The following is a 17800-nucleotide window of genomic DNA, read 5'->3' as shown; positions in this document are numbered from 1 at the left end:
TAGGACTTTGAACTCACTGTGAGCCAGTGCTTCTCAATACCATGCTTCATTTGTTGACTGGCTTAAATGGTTATTCCCATTGAATGCCAGAATTTGAAGCCAAGCTGTGTCACAATTCTATGAGTTAAAATGTTTCCCTTTATGCTGCTTCTGTTCAGAAGTTATTTTTCTATTAAGTATTCTTCAGAACAAAAGCTTAATCTTGTTAGGCATGGTGGCACATGCCTGTGGAAGGATCAAGCAGGTAGATCATGAGTTTTAAGTCAGCCTGGCCTAAATACTGACTTTAAAGCCAGCCTAGACTACATAGTGAAACACAGTGTGGAAACACACACACACACACACACCCCCCACAAAAAAAAAAAAAACCCAAAACACTAAGCTACTCAGGAGGTTGAGATCTGAAGGTCCTAAAGCCAGCCAGAGTATGTGAGCCTTTTTTTTTTTTTTGAGGGGGGTACAGACAAGGGGCTTGAACTCCATTTCGGCACTGTCCCCAAGCTCTTCAGCTCAAGACTACTGCCCTACCCTTGAGCCAAGCCCCACTTCCCAGTTTCTAGAGGTTAACTGGAGATAAGAGTCTTAGGTCCTTTTGTGCCTGGGATGGCCTTGAACCTTGATCCTCAGATTTCAGCCTCCTGAGTAGCTAGATTACAAGCGTGAGCCACCTGGCTTCTTGGCTACTGTGAGACTTTTATCTCCAATTAACCACCAGAAAACTGAAGTGGAGAAGTGGAGCTGTATGTAAAAGAGCTCACAGTGCCCAAGCCCTGTGTTCAAATCCCATGATCAACAACAACCAAAACTAAACTAAACCAACTATCCAAAAGAAACACCCCCCCCCCAAAAAAAAAAACAAAAAAACCCTTAATCTGTCTGATAGGCAAATCTGGACTACTTTACCTCTTCCATAGGAATGACCTGGGAGTAGCCACCTCCTGCAGCGCCACCTAGGGGAAAGATCAACTACAGTGACCTATGTTAAGCATGTTTTACCATGATTTGGAATCCAAATAAAAACAAATGTCATTTGCTTACTTTTGCAACCACTTGGATAGATGCGATTAAGAATTTTCTAATTTCCTTTACCATGCTAAAACACTTGATCTTGTTCATGCTGAATAGTTCCTCAATTGAGATCCCAGTGTAAATGACAAAACCATGAACACATACATACATACCTACTCATTATCTTTAGAAATAGGTTCCCTGTGATTCCTAACATGTTAAAAAATTCAGCTGACAGTTACATAAAGGCAAGGCTGTGAAATTTCCTACTCATACAGAGTTACTCTGCTTTTAAAAAGTACTTAAAAGTACCCATGCCTCACATAGATTCTAATTCTTCCCAATTAAGAGATATGGATTAGAAAACTAACTGCTAGTGTTTCAGTTAGATTACCAACAAAAGGCCAGTGAAAAATGTTCAGTCCACTGTATCATAGGTGAGACACATGTGAACTTGAAGCATAGCACTTTATTTTTGTCAGGAGGAGGCCAGGCAGTGAATTTGCAAGAGGAAAAGAAGACCTATGGGTTCAGGAAGCAGCACAAGGAGCAGGGCTCCTTCAAGTTCAAAACCATAATGAGTACAATGTGATCGTCTGTCACCCAGCAAATAAGAAAGCGAACTCTAAGAACCTTTGATAATGAATAAACATAGCTTTAATTACAAGAGCATGTTTGGAGTTGGGTGAATAGCTCAGTGGTAGTATAATTGTCTAGTATGAATAAGGCTTTGGGGATTAATATTAAATATCACAAAATAAATGTTCTGAAGTTTTCTTTATTTTTATTTATTTGTTCATTTATTTATTTTGGTCAGTTGTGGGGCTTGAACTCGGCTTGAGTGCTGTCCCTGAGCTCTTCAGCTCAAGACGATGGCTCTACCACTTGAGCATAGCGCCATTTCTAGTTTTCTAGTGGTAAATTGCAGATAAGAATCTCATGGGCTTTTGTGCTCAGGCTGGCTTTGAACTATGATCCTCAGATCCCAGACTCTTAAGTAGCTAGGATTACAGGCATGAGCCAATGGCACCCAGCTTGGAAAAAAATTTTCTGAAGAAAGAAAAAAAAGGGCTGGGATGTAGCTCAATGGTACAATGTCCACTGTAGCAAGTGCAACGTCCTGGGTTCGATCCCCAGTGCCCCCCCCCCAAAAAAAAGACAAAAAAAATACAGAAATGGAGCCCTGGCTCAAGCTAGAGCTCTAGACTTGAGTAAAGGAAGCCCAGGGACAACACCCAGGCCCTGAGCTCAAGACCCAAGGTAGTGGCTCATACCTATAATCCTAGTTACTTAGGAGGCTGAGACAGGATCTCAGTGGGAAGTCTGTCCAGAAAGGAAATTCCGTGAGATATTTATCTCCAAGTAACCAGCAAAAAGCTGAAGTGGAGTTGTGGCTCAAGTGTTAAGAGCACCAACTGCAATAGAGAAAGTTAAGGGACAGCTTCCAGGTCCTCAGTTTAAGCCCCAGTACCAGCACCCAGACACACAAAATGATAGTAACACTATCTCGCATGGTAGAACAAAATGAAATACACATAAACTGGTTGGTACAATACCTGGCACAAAGCATACATTCAGTAAGAGTCAGCTTTTGTCATTCCATCAGAGAGGAAAACCCTGTCTATGTCTCAGTGTCAGGATGAATCAATACTATATCTTCTTCTTTCTCTTTCTTGCCTCTTCTTCTACCTCTTTTTTTTTTAAAAAAAAGAAAAAAAAAAAAAAACAGTCCTGGGGCTTGAACTCAAGGTCTGGGCACTATCCTTAAGCTTCTTTTGCTCAAGTCTAGAACTTTACCACTTGAACCATAGCACTACCTCAGGCATTTTCTGTTTATGTGGTTCTGGGGAATTGAAGACAGGGCTTCAGGCATACTAGGCAAGCACTCTACCACTAAGCTACATTCCCAGCCCCCTATTTTTATTGTGAATGTGATGGTAAACTATAGGGTTCAACAGAGGCACCTCTATTTGCATATTCCACCCCCAGAAGAATTGCTATGCAATAGCACAGTGACAGGAATAGGGGTGGTGACGTGAAATCCTTGTCAACTGCATCACTACTGTGTAGTGTGAGAGCACCTTCCAAGCTTCCGAGGAAGGTGATGGGTCTGGGTGGATTAAGAGGAGGTAAGAACCCTACAGTTACCTAGTCTACCCAACAAATACCTTTTATTCCAAAGGTGGGGCCTTGAGAAGGCTGCCGTACACAGGCAAAGACATTCTGATAAAGGTGTGCGCCGAGGGCTTGCACCAGCCCAATGGTGGTTGTACTTTTCCCTTCTCCCAAGGGTGTTGGAGTTATTCTTCAACAGGAAAGCAAAAGAAGAAAAGTTTACTTAAAGAATGAAGTTTTCTGAATTATTAAGTCAGCTGCAGCACACCCTAGAGAATGACCCGCCTCCCTACCACGTCATTCTCACTTGGCATTTGCTCTCCATTAGCTTTTTCACTCATGGCTGGCCTCCACTACTTGAATCACACCTCCAGTCCTGCTTTGTTGTTATTTAATTGGAAATGGAGTCTTCCAGACTTTCTTCCCAGCTGGCTTTAAATCATACCTTGGCTTTGAACCACAACTTCCAATCTCAGCCTCTATTATAGTTTATTACAGGTGTGAGCACGTGGCTCTTAATTCATATATTAAGAAAGAGGACAAGGGATCAGGGAAGGGAATAACTCCCTGATCTGTTCCCCTTCTCTACTAAAAAATGTGCCCATTTTTCTTTTTTCAGTAGTCAAGAGGCTGAGGCAGGAGGATTGAGAATTTCAGGCTAGCCTTGACTATATGGTGCGTTCAAGGCCAACACAACAAAAAGAAAAAGCCAAAAACTCTGTAAGACATCTCTCTAAGGGTCTCACTTGTAATTAAAAAGAATAAGACAGGGCCAGGAGTTTGGCCTAGTGGCAGAGTGCCTGTCTAGCATGCACGAAGACCTGGGTTCGATTCCTTGGTACATAGGAAAAAACCGGGAGTGGTGCTGGGGCTCAAGTGGTAGAGCTCTAGCCTTGAGAAAGTCCAAGGACAGTGCTCAAGCCCAGGACTGGCCAAAAAAAAAAAAAAAAAAAAAAAAGAATGAGACCGGAGTCTTCAACTCACATTACCTGCAGGAGAAACAAGAAATGTTTTCTCCCTTTTTCTTTTGTCAGTTGTGGGACTTGAACTCAGGAACTGGGTGCTGTCCCTGAGGCTCTTTGTACTCAAGGCTAATGCTCTTCCAATTGAGCCACAGCACTACTTCGGCATCAGTGCCTGGCTTTCTCCCTTTTTCTGTTTCTCCTTATTTTAACTCTGTTGCACAAAAATGAATCCTTGCTAAAACATTCAAATACACCAAAACAGAGCAAATATATTAACTTGAAACTTTTTTGTAGACAACTAAAATTTCAGTTTCTCAAAAATTATCTTCTAAGCCAGGCATGGAGGCTCATACCTGTAATCCTAGCTACTCAGGAGGCTGAGATCTGAGGATCGTAATTCAAAGCCAACCCGGGGAACTAAAGTTCATGAGACTCTTAGCTCCAAGTAATCACTAGAAGACTGGAAATGTCACTGTGGTTCAAGGGATAGGGCAATAGCATTAAGCTGAAGACCCCAGGCCTAGGGGTAAGGCAGTAGCCTTGAGCTGAAGAGCTCAGGGACAGTGCCAGGCCCAGAGTTCAAGCCCCAAGACTGACCAAAAACAAAAAAAACTTATCTTCTAGCTAGACATAGTGATACTTATCTGTAACTCATTCACTCAGAGGCTGAAAAGGGTCATGAGTCTAAGGCTAGCCTGGGCTACATACATAGAAACACTTCAGTCTCAAAAACAAGGCAACAAGTGCTAGGAATGTGGCTTAGTGGTAGATTTTGCATATGAAGTGCTGGGTTCCATTCCTCATCACCACATAAACCAAAAAAGCCAGAAGGGGCACTATGGCTCAAGTGGTAGAGTGCTAGCCTTGAGCAAAAGCAAATAAAAACCAAGCAAAACTAGCTAATCTGGGGGGTCAGAGGAATAGCTCTTTCTTTGCTTAGCAAAGAAACAAAATTAAAACAAAACAAAAACCTACTTTTTATTTATAACTTAGCAACTTAATACAGCAATAAAAATGACTTCAGAAGATCCACTGAACTAATGAATTTGGAATTTTAAAAAAACTCTACTTGAAAACCAAATTCTTTTTTTTTTTTTTTTTGCCAGTCCTGGGCTTGGGCTCAGGGCCTGAGCCTGTCCTTGGACTTTCTCAAGGCTAGCACTCTACCACTTGAGCCTCAGCACCACTTCCGGCTTTTTTCTACGTATGTGGTACCAAGGAATCGAACCCGGTTCTTCATGCATGCTAGGCAAACACTTTAACCACTAGGCCAAACGCCCGGCCCCAAAAACCAAATTTTTTTATCCAACCAATTTTCTCATCTCAGCCTTTTACTTTTTTTTTGGCCAGTCCTGGGGCTTGAACTCAGGGCCTAAGCACTGTCCTTAAGCTTTCTCAAGGCCTAGTGCTCTACCACTTGAGCCACAGCACCACTTTTGGCTTTTTCTATGTATGTGGTACCAAGGAATTGAACCTGGATCTTCATACATGCTAGGCAAGCACTCTTACCACTAGGCCAAACCCCCGGCCCCTCTGCCTTACCTTACTTACCTCACAGGGTCTCTTATAAGGGCCAATAAACTGTTAAAAAACCAAATTAAGGGTACCTCTACCTATGCAGGCTAAATGCAGATATATTCACCAATGACAGCTGGAGGATGAGTTAAACAAGAGCAGAGGCATACCCCGTGACCACCACATATTTCCCGTCAGGCTGGTGCTTCAGGCGGTCCAGCGCCGACAGCAGAACTTTAGCCTTTGTTTCACCGTATAATTCCACCTCTCCTGAGAGCAGACCAATTTCTCGAGCCAAGTTTCCAATGGGCTTTGGTTTGCAAGATCGTGATATATCAATGTCACTTTAAAAAAATACAGAAGACAGGTTATCAGTCTTTATTCACTGACTTGAATCCAGCCCACCCATGGATGCACTCTCAGTGGGAGCATACACACACACACACACACATGCCATCTGTCAGCTACAAACCAGTAAGCCACAAAGCTGAAGTTTTGTGTGTGCGTTTTTAATTGTCCTAGGATGTATACTCAGGGTCCTGTGCCTGCTAGCAGGGTCTCTTCCACTTAAACTACATTCAGCACAGCGATGAAGTTTTAAATCGGGGAAATTTCCTTTTTACCTTGGAACAGGTGTCTTCAAGTTAAGGCTATTATACTGGATTGTCCATTTTCCAGGTTTAAATTTCTCCAGGAAACGTTGTGCACTCTCTACTGTGCTCTAAGCAAAGTGACATAACAAAGAACTTAGAACAGGTGACTCCGTTTCAAACCCCAGCTCACTGCAGTCTAATCCCAAAATGAGCTTTATCTCCATCGCTCCCACTCAGTTCTAGGTTGAGTCCACAGGCACTGACTACCAAGCTCTGGGACGCTCATCCCTCCTGGTACAGGGAACATGTCACAGACCATGAAAACCAAAACAGACCTTGCCAAGGGACATGCTTCTGCTTTTCTGTTTTTGAAGGAAATAAGAATTATGGGGCTGGGAGTGTGGGTTAGTGGTAGAGTGCTTGCCTAGCATGCACAAAGACCCGGGTTTGATTCCGCGGTGCCACACACATAGAAAAAAGCTAGAAACAGTGCTGTGGCTCAAGTGGTAGAGCACTAGCTCTTGAGGAATGCCCGAGGACAGTGCCCAGGCCTTGAGTTCAAGCCCAGGACTGACCCCTCCCTCTTCACCCCCCCAAAAAAGAAAAAGAATTGTACCATTTCTTCAATTAATGTGATTGAGATTATCTTTCTCTTCTACCTTTTTCCTTCAACCAATTCACTTTTTTCCCCTCTAACTTCTGTTAATGGTGAGTTCTCCTGGCACCAAGTGGAATTCCATTATTCAGAATAATCACAACTTTGATTCACAAGTACCTGCATCAGCATTGCCACAGTCATGGGCCCCACGCCACCAGGGACAGGTGTGATGAAGCCTGCCCTCTCCTTGGCCTCCTCATATGCCACATCGCCCACAACCTTCTTCCCACTTGATTTTGTATGGTCTGCATAAGGACAAAAATCAAAGCAGACCTTCAGAATTGCATCCTGGTGTTCATCTCAATTAAGTAATTAATTATTGCAGTTTGTCCCCAAAACTAGAGAATTTTAGGGCATGCTAGTTGCACCAGGTTCAAGTGCCTTTTTTACTTAAAAGCTACAACTTGGGCTGGTAGAGTGCTTGCCTAGCATGCACGAAGACCCAGGTTTGATTCCTCGGTACCACATACATAGAAAAAAGCTGGAAGTGGTGCTGAGGCTCAAGTAGTAGAGCTCTAGCCTTGAGAAAATCCAAGGACAGTGCTCAGGCCCTGAGCTTAAGCCCAGGACTGGCAAAAAAAAAAAAAAAGCTACAACTTGTAGCTCAGGGGCAGAGCACCAGTCTAGTGTGTGAAAGGGTTTGTGGGCTCAATCTCAAACACTGGTACTTGATGACAGGTGTGTTCTATTTCCAATGGAGAAAATTACATCACCTGCAAAAATCTATAAAATGTGTAAGTGGTTTTTCAGAACCTAGAGAATCCTTTTGTAGGCCCTCAGGTGGCAAATAAATACTGCTTTTTATTCTTAAAACCAACTACCCAGTTTATAATAAGTACCTTTTATAATGTTAATTTGCCAAGACCTACAAAGGAATTTTTTTTTAGAGCACAAAGCTCCAACTATGTCACAGCTGCCAGATACCGTTTCTACAGCAACTGTCAGCATCCTGCAAGCACCATGCATGAGCCGGAGGAACAATTCCACATCCAATTCCAAAGACGAGCAACTACTTAAATGTATGCTAAAGGCAAAGAATATAATTACACTTCCCTTAAAAGGATAGAAGAACAACTACAAATCTTAGCAGCAAAGAATAGCTATTCAGGAGAACAAAACCCAGTGATGCATCATGGCTCACTCACACAAAGAACATCCTACACTTGGCTTGGGTGCACTTCCAGGAGGGGCTGGGCACAGCCTTGGAGCTGTCAGGAGCTGAGTCAGGACCTGCTAGAATCTTAGCCACACTTTGAGAAGACCTCCACATCGAGAGGAAGCTTCCAGGTGTCGCAAAAACCCAGAACGAAGAGACCAAGGCTCTGGTGTGAGCTCTTTCCCAGTCCTTAGCCCTCAGGGGCGCCATGTTTATCCACCAAAGAAAAGAATTAACACCAATTGTAGCTCACCAGCTTGCAATCAAGTCAACCCAACAGGAAAGCAGGCTGTCTGTCGAAACTGAAAAGAACTTGCACAAAACATAAGGGCTCTTCTTCTCACCCTAGGTACCTAAACAATTATTTTTGGTCAGTGGTAGGGCTTGAACTTAGGGCCTGAGTGCTGTGCTTGAGATCTGCAGCCCCCACTCGCACCGCCCCCTACTCAAGGTTAGTACTCTATCACTTTAAGCCATAGCATCACTTCTGGGTTTGGGTTCCCCCCCATCCTCCGCCCCACTGTAGTTAATTGGAGTTAAGTGTCTCATGAACTTTGCTGCCCGGGCAGGATTTGAACTGCAATCCTCAGATCTCAGCTTCCTGAGTAGCTAGGAACCACAAGTATGAACCATTGGCCTCTGGCTCTAAGCTACTTTTTATATGTGTAGAAGGAGCTGGTGACTGGGCTGGTGGCTCATGCCTATAAACCTAGCTACTCAGGAGGCTGAGATCTGAGGATGATAGTTCAGAGCTGGGCAGAAAAGTCCCTGTAATGTTCTTATCTCCAATTAATCACTCAAAAACTCTAAGTAGCACTGTGGTTCAAGTGGTAGTGTTAGCCCTGAGCACAAAAAGGCTGCCCAGTCCCTGAGTTCAAGCCCCACAAAAAAAAAAAAAAAGGGAGAGCTTCTGAACGCAACTCCTTGGGAAGGTTTCAGATTTCTAAACAATTCTAAAACAAGAAACTACGGGAGAATGCTTCCTCTCACAAGCTCAAGTCATTTAAAAATGTCAAGAAAATGAGGGTTTTGTTTTTTTCTATTCCTCTTTACCATCTACATGAAGAATCAGTGCCAACAAAGTAATCACATGTACATTTACATCAATGTATGAGACCTAACTGTAAAACTCCTGGTCCCTACCAAAGTTTTTCTACTCTTTTTCTTTTGGTAGAGAACAAGACTTGAACTCAGTACTTGATATTTTCACTCACTGACTGGCATTCTTCCAACTGAGCCATACCTCCAACCATAGGGTTTCTCTTCTCTATCTCTTCTATCTAAAGTATGGTCAAAGCAGAAATATGAAACAGAAAATGCAAAGATTTCAACATAATGAGCGTGAATGTCATATTGCAAGTATTCAAAGTGAGGAGTTGTAGGAGAGCAATTTCTTTATCACCCATTAGATAATTACACTACCAGAAAAATGAGTGATCAATTATGAGCTACTGTCTTAAAAGCTTGGTGGGGAGAGTGGGAGGGAGGTTAAAAACGGTGAGGACTTGACAGTGACTAATGCTCCTGGCAGCTCCATGTCTACATTTTAAACTGGAGATGGGAAGGGAGCAAAAAAGATTATTTTTTGCTATAACTCCCTTAACAATTCAACAGATCTGAGTGCCAGCTGTCAGAGTGGGAAGCTGGACAGGGCAGCAGTGAACCATGCCCATGAGGAGCACAAGACATGAAACTTGAGACGTATACAATAAAAGAAACAACAAGTGCTTCAGAAAAAGAGGGAGGATTTTCAGAAGAAAGATCACCATCGTGCATAGAGATTACCATTGTACATAGAGAGAAGTTGGAGGAGGGGAGACAGGGGTAACTTGCTTTGGAGAGCATGCTTAGCATGCACAAGAGAGGAGGAGGAAGGAAAGGAGGAAGGGAGAGACAAGTGGGGGAGAGAAGGAGGCTCACAGATGAACTTTTATTCAGTTGTTCAGCCCAAGGCATAATGCAGCACTTGAGGCTCAAAAGTAGGTGCTAAATTTAAGAATGTTCCTTTCTTGAATCTACCAGGTATGTATACACTCACTGCTGTATTGTTCTTTGGAATCTCATGTTTGAAAGAACAGTCAGCTCCCTAATGAGTCAGGTATGCGAGCTGCAAAGGTGAAGCCAGGTGCATGCAGGAGAGGAAAGTGATCTAGAGTATAACAGCTTAAACTAGGTGTCCATGAAAGGCAAGCAAGATAAAAGGCCATAAAAGTTGCTGAAGTGAGGGCCAGGAGTTTGGCCTAGTGGTAGAGTGCCCGCCTGGCATACACAAAGACCTCAGTACTATATACATAGAAAAAAGCCAGAAGTGGTGCTGAGGCTCAAGTGGTAGAGCTCTAGCCTTGAGCAAGCCCAAGGACAGTGCTCAGGCCCTGAGCTCAAGGCCCAAAATTGGCAAAAAAAAAAAAAAAAAAAAAAAGTTGCATATGAGGCAAAGGGGTCCTAGACGAGTTGTAGAAGGAGGCACACAAGTCTGAGGCAGCAGGTAAGCCCAGCAAGGCAAAAGCAAGCTGGGCGTATGAGAGTATGAGTGACAATCAGCAACAGGGAGGTAGACCAGGAAGACATGGACAGTAGTCCATGCGGAGGAAAGAGTGCCAACACTGGGAACAGAGAAGAGACAAAACGAGGGAGCCTCTAAGAATTCCAAATGGATGCAGTATAGAAAATGATTGGGAAGGAAACAAAAAGGCTTCAGAACCACAAGGAGGAGAGGTGGCAATAGGAAAACAAGAAATCATTTGGGATTGAGGATGCCACGTACAGTTTTAGCCATGACTAAACGGCTCAATTTATCTCCTCTGCCCAGAAAAAAGCCCTGGTCAAACCTATTTTCTTCTTTTGGGTGTGGTGGGGACGGAACCCAGTGCATCACACGTGCCAAGACAGGCGCCTACCACTCAGCTGCACCCAGGCCCTCCTGGAGATCTCTTGGCAGGACAAGTCCCTCTTCTAGACTCTCACAGCACTTGGCAATGCGGATGTACTCTAAGCACTGCGCCCCCCCCAGCAGTTGATACCTGAAACATGCATGGTACCGAACTGTACATAAACTTTTGTCTTGCATCCACATAAGATCTGACAAAGTTTACTTTATTAAGCACAGTAAAGTTAGCGATAACTATTCATGAAATGGAACCAATATATAGCAATATACTGTAAGAAAAGTAATGTGAGGTTGGGAGTGCGGCCCAGTGCTAGGGCTTGCCTAGAATGCACAAAGACTGGCATTTGATTCCTCCGTACCACATACACAGAAAAAGCTGGAAGTGGTGCTGAGGCTCAAGTGGTAGAGGGCTAGCTAGCCTCGAGAAATCTCAAGGACAGAGCTGGGAGTATGGCCCAGTGGTAGAGTGTTTGTCTAACATGCACAAAGACCTGGGTTTGATTCCTCAGAACCACATACACAGAAAAAGTGGTGCTGTGGCTCAAGTAGTAGAGCTCTCGTCTCGAGAAAGCCCAAGGACAGTGCTTAAGCTGAGCTCAAGCCCCAGGACTGGCACCAAAAAAAAAAAAAGGTAATACGAATGTGATCCCAATCCAAACATCTTATACTTCACCCTTTTGCTTAAAGAAAGCACATGGCATAGCCAAACTGATGGTATTTTCATCCTTGCACTTTTGGGACATGCTAGATAGGACAGCACATATACTGAAACCTTCAGGGGTCCATTTATAACAGAGAGGGCTACTAAGTGACAGGTTTAAAACACATGCCATTTCATTTAAAACTTGTGAATGGTTTATTTCTGGAATTTTCAATTTCATATTAGATCATAATTGGCCGTGGGTAACTGAAATCATGGAAGACCAAGTCCCTTCACTGCACAAGGAGGAACTCTACCATATTACTTAAATCCCTCCAGTCCTCTCCACTGTTAAGGTGATAGCTGGCTGGAGAGCCAGTAAGTGACAACTACTGCGATCACTAAGTGTGCATGCTCTTCAGGAAGTCAGTGTCTGGAAATCTCAGGACTTCAAGCATAAAGGGAGAAAAGAGGTTTTCTCTCAGGCTTCCTTCCCTTCCTGATTCTCTGCTAGAAACCACCATCTTCCTCTCAACACTTACCAGGGACATAATTGATTCCACAGTCGATGACAACTGCTCCAGGTTTGATCCATTCCCCTTTGACCATTTCAGGCTGGCCGGTTGCCACCACCACGATATCACCTTTGTTTACCTAGGGGAAGAGATTCAGACTTCAGAAATTAAGTTTAAAAAGACACACCACAATCATCTAGATGTGGAAAGGACACTCCACAGCTGCTAAATGGTCACCTCTTAAGGCCTCAAATGCCAACCACATGCCATTCCTTGCACCTTTCCACATGCTAGGCTCACTCCTGATACACATTTTATGTAGTGAGGAGAGTGAGGAGACCTGTAGGGCAGAGGGGCACTGGTTAGAGGCTGATGTAAGAAAAATTAAGAGAAGGTGCAGGGCTTTGTTCTGCTTTCTCCCACATCCAACACTGTCTTATCAACCTGAGTGTGGACATGGGAGCATTTCTGGGGTTAGAAATCTGACACTCGGTCAAAAACAGGTTTCTCATAGATGTCTACTGTTCATTCTCCTCTGGAGTCCTCCTCCAAGGCCACTACATATGAGACATGTGGCAGGGAGATGGCAAGTCCGTATGGTGGAGCCCTGTCTACAATGAGACTGACTGGTATAGAAAGGACATAATGCATGCCTGTAATCCAAGCACTTGGGAGGTGGAGATAGGATTCCTAGTTCAAGGCTCGGCTGGACTATAGAATGAGATAATCTAAAAAAAAAATATATAGCCGGGTGCGGTGGCTCACGCCTGTAATCCCAGCCACTCAGGAGGCTGAGATCTGAAGATCATCGCTCAAGGTCAGCCTGGGCAGAAAACTCCAAGAGACTCTCGTCACCAATAAACTACTCAAAATAACCGGAAATGGTTGCCCAGGCCCAGAGTCAAGCCCCAGGCCCAGCAAAAAAAAAAAAAGAAAGCATACCAGCAGAATGAAGTCTGTATAAACTTGGACAAGCTTGTTAACTCCAATGCTTCTTGTAAAAGGAAACGAGAAGGGCTAGGAGTGTGGCCTAGTGGTAGGCTGATTGCCTAGTATGCATGAAGACCAGGGTTCGATTCCTAGGTCCCACATATATAGAAAAAGCTAGAAATGGTGATGTGGCTCAAATGGTAGGGGGCTCTAGTCTTGAGAAAGCCGAAGGACAGTGCTCAGGCCCTGAGTTCAGTCCCTAGGACGGGGGAGAGGTAGGGGAGGTGGAGACCATAAAAGGAGATGAGAAGCACAGCATTGTTACAGGATGACATGCGATAATGAGGATAAGATATCCCCCTACACACACACACACACACACACACACACACACACACACACACACACACACACTTCTTACTTCTTCATTCAGATTGGCAGTCTTTGAGTGGCAGGTGGTCACTGTGGCATTATTCCATAGGAGCAAGTCATGCATGGGGGCACCAACTATTTTACTGCGCCCGACAACCACAGCATGCCTTCCAGCAATCTGCACCCCTAAAAGAAAAGTCAGCATGTACCAGGTTGGAAAACATAGCTACCTCTCCTTCATATGCCACCTAAACAAAAAGTCAAAAACGTGCATGAAAGCAGGTTCTTAACAGCACACAGAAATCTTCCTCAAAACACTCCGCTTGGCTAGTATTTTCAGTTCTACAAGGCTTCCGCTAGCTTGAAACTTGCACACTGTCCTTCTTTATGTGGGTTTTAGAGAGCGGCTTAGGCCAAGATCTATTCATTGACTCATAGGAGAGTGGGAAGAAATCCTACACTCAAAAAGAAAAAGAAACCTTGGCATATAGTTAAACAGCCATATGGGAGAAGTTATTAGATTAAATTACATGGGCAAAACAGTTATACCCACTAGGGTGTATGGAACAACAAAGAAGTCAAGGCACTTAGATTTGTATCAGGCATTTCTTCCAATGTTGGCAGGTTTCTTCATGCAGTTCCTTGTCCAAATTTCCCTTTGACTTAGGACCTGAGCCATAGGATCACTTTCAGGGAAACAGAACTGTAGTGGAAGGCTTCCTTTTTTGCTGAGTTGGCATCCATTCTTCAGTTCTGACTCCAGCTGTACTCCCGGGTGAGCGAGCACCCATGGTGGCTAAGTGGCTCTGTTTTGTCTTTAGTTAATGAGTCAGTCCTATGACTGTTACATAGAGAATGGGATGGGGAAGGTGCAGCTTAGGGCCCGAGGACCCCAAGAATGAGCTGCCCACACAAAAGGAAGCTAAAAAAGGTCTGGAAGACACTATCTGGCCCCTCTATTGAGAGCTGTGGACCCCTGCTTGAGACAGTTTAAGTCTTAATCAGGCTTGTCGTACAAAATCAATTTTATCAGAAAAAAGACAGCTCTTGTAAAATGTCTACATCCTGATCACCCAATAGTACTGACTTCAAAGTCTGAAGTATTTAAAAGGTACATTGGTATTGGTCTGGGTTGGGGATGTGAGGACCCAGGCACTGGGAAGGAGGGAAGGAAAGGAGGAAGGAGAGGAAAGGAAGACATGGAGGGAGGGAGAGAAGGGAACAAGACAGCGCAGGAGGGAGGAAGCAACATTCTGTACTTTTTATGATTCTTTAGACTTAAAGCTGCCTTAGGGCAAAGGGTAGAAGGAAATAGTAGGATGAGTTTTCATTAAGTTGTAATGTTTGCTAATATACTGAAGAATATAAATGAGCTGGGCGCGGTGGCTCACGCTTATAATCCTAGCTACTCTGAGATCAGAGGACTGAGGTTCAAAGCCAGACCCAGGCACTAAAGAACCTGAGACTCTTATCTCCAATTAATCACAGTAAAAGGGGTAGTGGGGTTGTGGCTCCAGGAGTGAGGCAGTAGCCTTGAGCTTAAGAGCTCAAGGACAATGCCCAGGCCTAGGGGTTGGACAGTAGTCTTGAGCTGAAGAGCTCAGGGACAGCGCCCAGGCCCAGAGTTCAAGCCCCATGACCCAGAAAAAAAAAAAAAAAAAAAAAAAGTGTGTGTATGACTGAATTGCATAGCAGTACCAAGGTGTCTGATTTGGTCTTTTCTTGCCAACCACAGAAAAATCTCACTTAGGCTGTCAAAACTTTCCATTTGAAACTTCTGACCTAGTTCTTTTTTAAAAAACAAAACATAACAACCTCTGTTAAAAGTATTTATAATGAGATGAAAATACCAAGGTACTAGCTATTTAAGTGGCGATGCAGCCAGCTGTGAAAGACATACGTGTCCTGTCATTTCTCTATTTTTGGAACCACTCTGGAGATGCAAGATTCCTGGATGAGGCTTTTCACTGCGTATACTTTCCTTTTCTTTTTTTGGTTGGTCATGGGGCTTGAACTCGGGGCCCTAGGTGCTGTCCATGAGCTTTGTCACTCTAGCATTCTGCCACTTTGAGCCATAGCACCACTTCCAGTTTTCTGGTGGTTCATTGGAGATAAGAGTCACCAGGATTACCCTTTCAAATACTCTGAATTAATATTATCATACAGGATATATGCTCACAAAAATAATAACTGAGTTCAACTTGACTCTCTTACTCTTTCCCCATTTCTCTGAGCCCCTTTCCCCTCTCTTCCCTCGGATCCAGGGGCATAATATGTTGGCAGGAATTCTACTACTAAGCCATGCCACTCAGCCCTTGTTTTTCAAAAAAGATCTTACCAGACTGGCCTCAAACTCTCAACTTCCTGCCTCTTCCTCCTTAGTGCTATTATTATAAACTTGTACCACCTCACCTATCCCCAAGCCTGTTTTCATATCTGTTAAATAACAATAGCACATACTTCCTAGGTCTGTTCACAAAACTGAAAATTTGGGCAAAACTCCCAATAGGCTATTCTTCTAATCAAGCCCATTTACTCAGGATCAGAGTATACTTCCTTTATACCTCTACATGTCCAGGTAGGCTCCAAGAAGTAACGTCCCTGTTGTTTAAATGGTTAATTTTACCTGTCTTCTTGATCAGTTCCAAGCATCCTTTAGGTGTACAAGGAATGAAACAGTCATTTAGATCACCTCTAGCAAGTTTGCCAGCACTGATACTTGTCAACCTGAAACCACAAGAGTGAACAAAAATAAAGGGAAATAAAGATGAGTACTTTTCTTCTTTAGGAACAAATATAATACAGTCCCAAAGTAGACATACAGTTTAAATAAAACCACACAGTATAGGACTGGGAGTTTGGCCTAGTAGTAAGAGTGCTTGCCTAGCAGTAAGAGTGCTTGCCTAGCATGTACGAAGACTTGGGTTTGATTCCTCAGTACCACATATATAGAAAAAGCCAGAAGTGATGCTGTGGCTCAGGTAGTAGAGCTCTAGCCTTGAGAAAGCCCAGGGACAGTGCTCAGGCCCTGAGTTCAAAGTCCCAGGACTGGCAAAATAACAACAACAACAACAAAAACCCACACAGGACAATGTAGAAAGCCAAGCCACACTTACCCATCTACATCCTTTTCAGGTGCAACAGCATTGATGATCACTTCAGTGTTAATGGGATTCTCTGAATCTAAAGGCAGCTGTACTATGAATCCATGCACTGTGGAGTCTTCATTCAAGGACGTGATATGCTTTAAAACCTAAAAGCAATAATACCACATGCAATTTTTTAGTACATCAAAGTCACCCAATGAAGAAACAACTTTGCAAGGAAAAGCCAAATTGCTCTATTTTCCTTCAAGAATTTAATTATAGTTCTGTCAGAATCTACCTTCCTCTTGAACCTGAGAGAGATGCTGTCTTAACTAGAATATATCTGTTTGGACCCAAAATGTCCTCTAATGATCCATGTGTTTAATTTTGGACCCCAGCCTCTGAGTAGTACTGACAAACAGGGGAGACTATAGGAAGGAAACTAAGACCTGGGAGAATGACTTTGAATAAGACATTGAGACATGAGGACTGGGATGTAGCTCAGTGGCAAAGCGCTTGCCAAGCAAGTACAATATTCTAGATTCAATCCCCAGTACCAAAAAAGAAAAGATTAAAAAAAAAAAAGAGAGAGACATGGAGACATGAATCCCCACCCACACACCTCGCTACCTTGTCACCTGGTCACCATGAAGTTGAGTGGGCTTGTGATTGCACAGGCCAAACAACCATGTATTGGTAAATGAAACTCAGAGAGACAAATAGCACATATTTTCTGTCATATGCAGAAGCTAGATCTAAAATACACTGGACCATGATAAATGATACAGGACTCTAGCATTCACACACAATGAGACCAGAGGATGATGCTCTTAGGGGAGAAACACAAAGGCACAATGCTTCTGGGCCTCTGATCATATAAAATAATATTGATTGAAATGAATTTGGAGAAAACAAAAGCAAAAACAAAAAAAAACCCATGGATTGAACACTCCAAAACCCTGAACCCTAATAAATCTGAATTCCTCATAAGGTAATTACCTTGGGAACAATAATAACTGTCAACAATGAAAAGCTGACTAACACAATCACTCGGGTGTTTGGAAAATAATCTGCCAAGAAAAAGTCAACAACCATAACAACTTCAACAGCCCATTTCACAACCATCCAAATCATGGTAACACATAGTCCTTTCTGCCTTTATTTCCACCACGGTGCCCATGGAAAAGCTTGTGGTGAAAAAAAAAGAAGCAGGTTCTGAAGTGCAGCCTTCTGAAGTTCAAACCCTGTGGAGAATGGAATTATGGACACCGCTTACATCAAGCGATTTTCCTCAGACTGAATCGAAGTGAATGGCAAACCTGGGAATCCTGGTGGAGAAATTTCAACTCTCAAAAGGATC

General features: G+C 43.4%; 1 protein-coding gene across 1 annotated transcript in view; it reads right to left on the bottom strand.

The window, feature by feature from the left end:
* Mthfd1 (methylenetetrahydrofolate dehydrogenase, cyclohydrolase and formyltetrahydrofolate synthetase 1) overlaps positions 1–17800 on the bottom strand; it is a 66324-nt gene that overhangs the window by 28913 nt on the left and 19611 nt on the right. The window contains exons 5-13 of the mRNA XM_090344259.1: positions 16471–16607; positions 15981–16081; positions 13404–13540; positions 12080–12191; positions 6972–7099; positions 6227–6324; positions 5774–5947; positions 3177–3313; positions 904–950 (exon numbers count right to left, since the gene is read on the bottom strand). Coding sequence (XP_090200385.1) covers positions 904–950; positions 3177–3313; positions 5774–5947; positions 6227–6324; positions 6972–7099; positions 12080–12191; positions 13404–13540; positions 15981–16081; positions 16471–16607 — 1071 coding nt within the window. The remainder of the gene's footprint in view (positions 1–903; positions 951–3176; positions 3314–5773; positions 5948–6226; positions 6325–6971; positions 7100–12079; positions 12192–13403; positions 13541–15980; positions 16082–16470; positions 16608–17800) is intronic.

This window comes from Megascapheus bottae, chromosome 14 (genome assembly GCF_031878675.1).
Source record: "Megascapheus bottae isolate mThoBot1 chromosome 14, mThoBot2.hap1, whole genome shotgun sequence".
Lineage (NCBI taxonomy): Eukaryota > Metazoa > Chordata > Mammalia > Rodentia > Geomyidae > Megascapheus > Megascapheus bottae.
Note: the sequence above shows the minus strand (reverse complement) of the source record. Positions and strands in the feature narration are given on the sequence as shown.